Source organism: Paroedura picta, unplaced genomic scaffold (genome assembly GCF_049243985.1).
Source record: "Paroedura picta isolate Pp20150507F unplaced genomic scaffold, Ppicta_v3.0 Ppicta_v3_sca21, whole genome shotgun sequence".
Lineage (NCBI taxonomy): Eukaryota > Metazoa > Chordata > Lepidosauria > Squamata > Gekkonidae > Paroedura > Paroedura picta.
In genome coordinates, this window is record NW_027518618.1 from 4,556,416 (window position 1) to 4,565,534 (window position 9,119).

At 55.2% G+C, this 9,119-nt stretch overlaps 1 protein-coding gene across 1 annotated transcript; it reads right to left on the reverse strand.

Annotated features, from left to right (window-relative positions):
• Nucleotides 1–621: 621 nt before the first annotated feature.
• C5AR1 (complement C5a receptor 1) lies at nucleotides 622–3,099 on the reverse strand. The gene is made up of 2 exons (XM_077318477.1): nucleotides 3,075–3,099; nucleotides 622–2,012 (listed from the first exon to the last, which is right to left on the reverse strand). The coding sequence occupies exon 2, from the start codon at nucleotides 1,991–1,993 to the stop codon at nucleotides 929–931; it is 1,065 nt and encodes a 354-aa protein (XP_077174592.1). The 5' UTR covers nucleotides 1,994–2,012; nucleotides 3,075–3,099; the 3' UTR covers nucleotides 622–928.
• Nucleotides 3,100–9,119: the final 6,020 nt, after the last annotated feature.

The following is a 9,119-nucleotide window of genomic DNA, read 5'->3' on the forward strand; positions in this document are numbered from 1 at the left end:
GCCAGTGTTCTCTCACAGAAATTAAACCGAAACTGACCAATGGCATGAAGATCCATGGTGCATGATTGTGTATAAATTGGTTATCAATTGGTTATCAATTGGCAGGCACCTTCAGGAGCAGCGGCAACATTGGTGACACCCCCCCCCCGCCAAGCTGCTCCCCCAGCTGCAACCCCTGTGAAATGGTCGTTTGACCCCCAAAAGGGTCCCGACCCCCAGGTTGAGAACCACTGTCCTAGACCCTGGAAGGGCAGGTAGAGTCTTGCTAGCCCGCTTGGAGGGGAAGGTTCTGCCACAAGTCCAGGGCCTGAGCAGAAGTTGGGGGGGGGGGCTGTAGTGACTCCACACACACACAGCCTCAGGGCAAAAACTGTGGTGCAATAGAGGGGTTGAGCCTTCACACACACAGACACGCATGCACACACACTCACATGTTATTTTGGAGGAAGAGAGAAGTCGCAACGCCCTTGCTCTCCCTGGCCCCACAAATGGGGAAGAAGCCCTGAAGGCGCTCTTGGTGCCCTCTTGCTGGCTCACCATCTCTCCCGTGCCTGCCCCAGCCCATCGGAGACCCCTTGCTGAAGGAGTTTCTCCCCCCCCCCCGCCCTCCCTCCCTCCCCCCTGCCCTGCCTAATGGTGCTGAAGACGCCTGTGGGAAACGACACCCCACACACAGACGCAGGCACACAAGCACACAAGCACTCTGCCAGGCACAGCCTCCGGTCCGGCTGCTCAGAGCCCCCCTCGAGAAGAACACATGCTGGGGACAGAGAAGACCCCGGCAGCCGCTAAGAGCGGGGGGGGGGGAGTGGGGAGGCAGCAGAGCCTAAGGCCTGGGCCCAGCCCCACTGGGCCCTTGGAAGGTGCTGTCCAAGAGGCAGATCGGGCCTGAGGAAGAGCTTCGCAGGTGCCCACAGCAGGGAGGTGCTCAAACCATGGAGCTGGTGCTGCGGTCCCCGGTGACGCAGGTGGCCTGTCCATGGCCCCGCTCCGTGGCACTGGCCAGCATGGCCTCCTCACTCAAGACGTTGCGCAGAACGGCCCTCAGTGACAGGCGGACCTTGGCCCGGAAGTCTTGGCCGGCGATGACGTAGATGACGGGGTTCATGCAGCTGTTGAGGTAGGCCAGGCCCACAATGAGTGGGTCGACAGTACTCAGAGCCTTGTACAGAGGGCTGCCAGGGCCCTGCGAGGCCTGGATCAGCCCCACAATATGATAGGGGGCCCAGCAGACGAAGAACCCCACGACGACCACCAGCACCACGATGAGGGTCTTCTGGGAGCGCATAAAGCGGCTGCTGCGCACCCAGCAGAGCAGGAGCCCGTAGCAGGTGCTGATCACCACCAGGGGCACAAGGAAGGCGAAAACAAACCGTGTAGCGGCCACCGAGAGCTCAGCCACGCGGGGGTCCTCGTTCAAGCGGGAGTAGTCCACCCCACACGTTGTCTTGCCTGACAGGGCGTCGTGTCTGGCCCTCCGGACGAGGAGGGAGGGCAAAGTGAGGAGGGTGGCAAGGCCCCAGGCTATGCTGCAGAGGGCTGTGGCCAGGCGCTTGGAGCGATGGTTCTGGCACCACACGGGCAGGAGCACCAGGGCGCAGCGGTCCATGCTGATGACGCTCAGCAGCAGGATGCTGGCAAACATGTTCAGGATGATGAGGGAGGGGAAGAGCCGGCACGCAAACTCCCCCAGCGCCCAGCGGTGGTCAGAGGCCAGCGGCCAGGCCAGGAAGGGCAGGGCCAGGCAGCAGAGCAGGTCGGCCACCGAGAGGTTGAGGAACCAGACGCTGTTCACGGTGTGCCGCATCTGGAAGCCCACTACCACAATCACGGCCACGTTGCCCAGGACGCCCAGCACAGAAATCAGGGCATAGAGGACCAGGGCTGCCCAGATGACGGGGCTCAGGTGGTGCAGATCCTCGCCCGCAGGAAAGTCCGCGGTGAAGTTGGGGTAGTCATAGGCCTCGTAGAGGGAAGGTGTGGACTCCTCCATCCCTGAGCAATGCTGGGTGCTGGAAAAGGGAGACCCGGGGAGGGCGTTAGTGGGGCCCAGAGCAGAGGCCCTCCAATGGGGGGGGGTCCAGCTCGGGTCAGTCACTCTTTCTCTGCAAGCACTCAGCAGCTCCTGCCCTGAACAAATCTTTGTTGGTCTTGAAGGTGCCTGACTGGACTCTGATATTGTTGTGCTGCTCCAGGCAGACCAACACGGCGACCCGCCTGAATGTTTCTCTGCAAGGCCAGGAAGGAGGAGGAGGAGGAGGAGGAATGGGGCAGGGGCTCAGGAAGGCCCCTCTGCCCAATGGTCACCTCACACTGCCCCCCCCCCAGCACTTCTGACTGACCAGGGCTGCCTTCTGCTTCGGGGGGGTGGGGAGAGCCCCGTGTTTTATGTCTGGGAGGGGGCATGCAGTGGGGCCTGAGACTGACCAGGGCAGAGATGAGAAAGGCACCCCCGTCGCTTTCCCAATAGCCCCAACTTCCCCTTCTCCTTCCTCTTTTGGGCGCTTCTCCCTCGGCTGTTGGCTGCTGCTGGGACTGCACCCATGGGGAGCCTCCGTCCGCCGCTAAGGAGGAGCCCGACCGCCCGCCCGCCCGGACCCCCAGCCCCGGCCTTGGATTCTGCCGCCCAGGGGGCGCCTCACCCGCCCCAGAGCCCCAGAGCCCCTGCGCCCCCCGCAGCTGGCAAGGCCGCCTTCAGGCAGAGGCTCCGCCGTCGAGGACGCCCGAACCCCCGGTGTGGCTGGGCAGGAGGGGGGCTGGAGCCGTCGGTGCTGCCGCGCTCTCCCGCCTCGCCCCACCCCGCCCCGCCGGGACCAAAAACCCGCCCGGCCTCTCCCTCACCCCCATCCTGGAGCGGCGCCCCGTCGAAGCTCCACGGCTTCTCGCCTCCTCCCGGCCTGCGGAGGCGCGCCAAGCCCCAAGCGGGGCGGGGGCGTCCCCTCCGTTCCCGTCCCAAGCCCCCCGGCTGTGGGGCAGGGAGCGTCTCGCGGCTCTCTCGGAGCCCGCTCAGACGCCGCTGGCCGCCGGCCCGGTGGGGACCCCGAGAGCCCCCTGCGCGCCTCCCGCGCACTCACCCCGAGGAGCAGGATGCCGCCCGCTTTGGCCTCTGGCTGTGCCACCCCGGCACCGTCGCGGGGCTTTTATACCACCGTCGGGAAGAGGAAACTCCCCGGACCTTCCGCGGGACCCGCCTTGAGGCGCCGGACGGCCCCTGTCTTATGGCCGGCCCGACAGCGGAAGCAGCGAGCCCCCCCCCCCCCCCCGCGAACATGCCCCCGGGACCGGAGGCGCTGGTCTCCCCCACCCACCCCTCTTTGGACCCCAAGCAGGTGGGCTCAGGGGGCCTCTCCCCCTCTCCTCCCGTCCTGGGTCTCCTCAGGCTCCTTACCCAAAAGCTAACCCCCCACGCCCCTCCCAAGGTCCTGCAGGTGTCCCAAGGCAGGTTGGGGCATCTCTGGCAGCTCCTGGCCAGCCTCCCCAGTGTCCCAATTTCCTTCCCATGTCCTTAGTTAGTGCAACCCCCCCCCCTTGTTTGTCTGGCCGGTTCTATGACAGGAAGCAGTCAGTTCCTCTGCAGGGCCAGCCACAGGGCAGGGAGGCTGCTGTTCACCTGAGCTCCCTCCTTGTCCTGGGATTTAGCGGCTGGTCGTCCATGAATGTGGAGGTTCCCTTGAGTCCCCTGGCTCTGGCTGGTGAGAGACCCTCTGCCTGATGCCCTCCTTTCCTGAGGATCCTTCCCCAGCTGCCTGGAGGAAGGGAGGCAGGTGACTTGGGCAGCACCCCCTCCCAGCCTTTCCCTGCATTTTCGTGGCCCCGAGCAAACTGCTCCCAATTTGGGGCTTCCACTGCCTTTGCAGTCCATGAGGGGATGGGGGCAAGCTGCCTGAACCCCCCCCCCCCGCCAAGCACATGCACAGCTTCTGTGGCCGCTGTGGCCCTTGGGTAGGGGGTGTTCAACCTCTGGTTTAAACCGACAGTCCTGCCCCGCCTACTGCAAGGCCACAGAGCACCCCCTGAAGTGGCACGCTCCCTAGGTCAGATTTTGGATAAAATCGTGCTGGTCTGGGGATTGTGACTATGCAATGGTTCCCAAGCACGCCTTTCCTTAAGAGAGTAATCATCATCACTTTTGCCTCTGACAATCTTCCCTCTCTACTCTTGAGTAGACAAAGGTATTTAAGGAATTTTCAAATCTTCCCCACTAGAGTCTTTGTGTGCAGTGAATGTCCTCCTCTCTGCAAGCTAAAAAATCCCCAAACACAGCCAAGAGTTATAACTAAAGAGGAGGAGGAGGAGGAAAGATATATTTTTGGGAGGTAAAATATTATTTATTCGATTACTTCAATTCTACAGAACACTATATATACAACTGATTTTTCAAAATATATATAACTCTTTTATGTATCCAAGAATACAACGGGTGCTAGAGCTTGGCATCGGAAGAGGAAGGGGAGGAGTTGTCCAGTCTGTAAGGCCATGGGGTTGAATGTGTGTGTTGTGTGGGGGGTTGTGGTGGCGTGGTGGCAGTGAGGGTATGGGTGTGGAGAGATGGGTGTCAAGAACCTGTGGTGTGGACTGTTCGTTGAGTGTGGGAGAGGACTGACCTTTGGGAATTTTGGCATAGTGGTTACAGATGAGCTTTCCAGAGCCATGTCTTCAGATATGTGAAGGAAAAATCAGACTGGAGACTCTTCTTAGGGGAAGATTACATGGCAACCAATTCCTCCCAGTTCTGTGTCATTTCCCTTCTTGTGTGAATTAGGCCACATTCACCGAAATGCCCCTCTGCCCTAATACACATGGGGTAGTCACAGTACACAGATGTCCACCCTGTTCCTTCTTTTCCATTTTTTCACTGTTGATAAAATGTTATGTGCCCACATGCTTCTTTCATGGTTGCTCCTTAGAAGAACGGATTTTTGTACCTTATTGCTTACTACCCAAAGGAGTCTCAAAGCGGTTTGCAAACACCTTTTCCATTTGTCTCTCCACAATAGTCAACCTGTGAGGTATGTGGGGTTATGAGAGATCTGAGAGAACTGGGAATGGGTCACAGTGACCCAGCAGGCCTCAGGTGTCTCAAAGCATTTTCCAATCATATTCACTTTCTCTCCCCATAGCAGACTCCCCATGAGGGAGGTAGTGAGCCTCATAGGGAAGCTGGCAACCCTAAGAGGAAGACTCTCTGTGCACAACAGTCTTGACCTTAGTAAGGTTTTTATACTGTTTTTTTATTTGCCAGGCCAAGGTTATTTGCCAGGCCAATAAGTCATTTCAGTTACCATGTGTCTCCAGACATTTACTTGTTCTATATTTACAGTTTCAGGCTGTAAATATTTATTTAGATCTTCCTGCACTTTCCAGACTCACAGGACTGATGCTGGTCCGCCTGTCTGTGCCCCAGAATACAAACAGTTGCTGGTAAGGGCTGGCCATAACCCATAGGCCAGGAGGGACACACCTGCACCACTCCCTCCCAACTGCAGGCAAAAATGGCTCCTTTGAAGGCTCCTCTGAGGCATTGTACGAGTTTGAAGTCCCACCTCCAAACCTCCAGGAATATTTCCAACCCAGGGGTAGCCAACCTCCAGGTGGGGCCTGGAGAGCTCCTAGAATTACAGCTCACCTGCAGAGTATAAAGATCAGCTCCCCAGGCAGAAAGGGCTACTTTGGGCAGGGTTGTGGTAGAGAAGAAACATTTAAGGCCTCCCACACAGGTTGTTGTTGAATTGAAAGAGTTGAGGCCTACTGCACAGGTTGTTGTGCAGATGAAACAGGAGACAAAAGAGCCAGTTTCTTCTGCAGAATAACGCTGTGCAGTGGCCTCAAATCTGCAGAGAGTTGCAAAGTGTAGCCAGTTTGGTGTAGTGGTTAGGAGTGTGGACTTCTAATCTGGCATGCCGGGTTTGATTCTGTGCTCCCCCACACGCAACCAGCTGGGTGACCTTGGGCTCGCCACAGCGCTGATAAAATTGTTCTGACCGAGCAGTGATATCAGGGCTCTCTCAGCCTCACCCACCTCACAGGGTGTCTGTTGTGGGGAGAGGAATGGGAAGGCGACTGTAAGCCGCTTTGAGCCTCCTTCGGGTAGGGAAAAGCGGCATATAAGAACCAACTCTTCTTCTTCTTCTTCAAAGAAGAAAGACACATGACTTGGCTGTGTCTAACTCCCGGCCAGAGCAGTATTTTAACTGAGAAGGGGCTTTTCTGTGGCCTCCCTGTTAGGCAACTGTTTGGCAGAAGGAGAAAGTCCCCCCCTCAAAAGGAAGGCCCTCAGGCTCCCCTGTGTTGCTCTCTGAAGGAAAATGCCTCCCTTTCCTCAGTCAGGGCCTGTCAGAGGCTCCTTCGCAGCAGGCCTGAAGGGAGGGAAGGGGAGGGAGCACACTCTCCAGCCTCCGGCCAGCTCTGTCAGAGTTCTGAGGCAATTTGCAGTTGGACATGGCAGTTAGGACAGCCTTGGGGCGAAAACGGCTGGCACAGCCTGTCCAAGCCTCTGTTCTCATCCCCCTTGGCAGCCCTACTGACCTCCTCTCCCTGCGGTGGTCAGGAGCAGACTGGCATCCAGACTGGGCTGGGTGAATGGAATTTTGGTCTGTCCTGGTGAGGGGCCAATGGGAAGGCGCTTCGCGTGCCTCCCCATTGGCTGCTTGGCCCTTGAGTGGCACTTGGAGGGGCGAATCAATCTGTTCTGATTCGCCCCTCCGAGTTTTTATCACAGAGCCCGCTCTAACTCCTCCCCAATAGCCCTTAGGGCTTTATTTTATCCGCTCCGCAGGAGTAGTTAAAGATATTTCTAACAACTAACTCCAGCTTACAAATTACACAATTCAACATTACCAACTTCGACAATTATAAAGTACAAAATTCAAAGTTACACCAGCCACAAAACAACACTCCAATGGTTAATTTTTTTCCAGCAGTAAATTATAGCTACTGTCCTCTAGGAGGAGGAGGAGGAGGAGGAGGAGAAGAAGAAGAAGAGTTGGTTCTTAGATGCCACTTTTCTCTACCCACCACTCCTAACCACTACACCAAGCTGGAGAGAAGGTGTAAACTCAGCATAAAACATTTATTGGAGCTAGCAATTTCCACAAGGGGCAGTACCCCCCCCCCCCCCCCCCCCAAGAACAGAAGGCGAATACACAAAACCTAACAATCAATCAGTGGCTCTCAAATTTAAACTCAAGGAAATGCTCTGGTAACTTAACTTAAATACATCCCCTGTTCAGAAACTGGAAATCAACAAGGTTAAGCATGGGGAGAACCTAATCAATCTAGACCCCTCCTTTGGTTCCAAGGGAGAAAGATCAATGTCTTTTAGCTCGATGCAGCCCCCGGAATCAACCTCCTGCTCACGGAGGAATGCCAGTTTGGGGAAACCAGAGACAGCCCATCATCTTGGAGAGGTGAAGCCGAGGTAAACAAGATGGGGATGCAAGGAAAAGACCGTGAAACACAAAGACAAGAAGTGAACACTGTGGAGCCTCTAACTCCACCACAGCAGTTCATCATTAGGGACAATTACGAACTGGGCTCATGGGTCCTCTGTCACATATTTCCTAGCCCCCAAATCAACCAATGCTGAATCTCTGGCTCTGGAACTATTTGAGGTGGGAAACAAGGATTCTGGTGTTACAAACCCAGTCGAGGGCCCTCAAACGGCATAGCCAGAGCTCCCGCATGTTCCTTATTTAGGAAACTCTCCAAGAGGGCAGAAGAAATGAAGCTGCTGATAGATATGCCACCAATCTCCCTCTCTTATCGTATTTCAGAACCTATTGGGACACATGTTACCATGGTGATCTCAGAGGGGAATACTGCACAGGTGGGAGACCCCAAAAATACAGATGGCAGCAAGAACAGTGGAGTTGAGCCTGAAGAGAACCTTCCCCCCCCCCGCCCCGAAACAGCCTTCTCTGAATGACTAGTTGAGGGGAAACTACTTATAACACCTTAGACATCTCAGGGTAGAATGCTGCAGGCCAGGGTGGTCCCGTTGCCTTGCTTGAGGGTTCATTTTTCTAGGAGAGAGTCTGACATCACTGCTTTAGAGGAGACCTGGACTATGTGCCCCTAATCGTTAATGGCTCTCGTGCTTTCAAATTAGCAGCTTTGCCTAGGACAGGTAGATTGAAGGGAGCTTTAGGTATTTTAATTTCAACACAACTAAAAGTCAAATGCACAGAAGTTGTGCTGTGATGTCACTTGGTTGGGAGAGAGGATCTATTCTGTTTACAAATGTTTACCTGCCCCCGGGGACGAAGAAAGAAGTGACGGAGGTCTGGGTCAAACAAGAGCGTTACATATCCTATTTGTTGCTGGAGCATCAAGGCTAGAGAAGTGCTGGCAGGAGACTTAAATGCATGTTTAGGGACTGGTGATCCTTCCTTTGAAAAACAGTTTCCAGCGTTGCTTAAAGATCCCGAAGATGCATTACTCTGTTTTTCCCAGCCAAGAATTTCTAGGCACCAACATTCGTATTTTGCAGGGTCTTGCCTCACGAGTTTCACTTTAAAACAAAATCTAGACATCCTCAATGGTTTGGTACAACCTGGCCATCCGGGGGCCTAGACGTACGCGGCAGGCTCCAGATGTAGCCCCCTATATCCTTGTTTGCTCATCCCTATTAGTGCAAGTTAAGGACTTCCAAATCCTTCGCTGTGTAAAAGGAGATCATTTCCCTCTATTTCTTCAGATTTCCAGCCCCTTAGTACCACCTCACCTAGAAACACGGTGGCCAATAGAAATGGACTTGTACTCAAAGACCAGGTGTAGAGTGAAGTGGTCCCCCATCTACAGTCTCCTGTAAAGGAAGCTCTTGATAATCGTGGCCTGCAGCCTTTTAGAACGGCCTGTGCCAGTCCAGCAGAAGTCGCTATCCGGTAACACATCTTGAAGCTCTCATCTTAAAGTTGGGGTCTGTTTTGTTCAGAAAAAGGATAGCGGATAAAAGGGCTCCAGGACCTCCAAACCCTCGTTCAATAGAGAATGTATGACTGCAAAAAAAAAAAAAGAAGAAGAAAGGAAATCTTACAAAGGCTTATACAAACTTTGCCAAAGCTCTAGAACAGTGGTCCACAACCTTTTTTAGGCTGCGGACTGGTGGGTGTGGGAGGGCG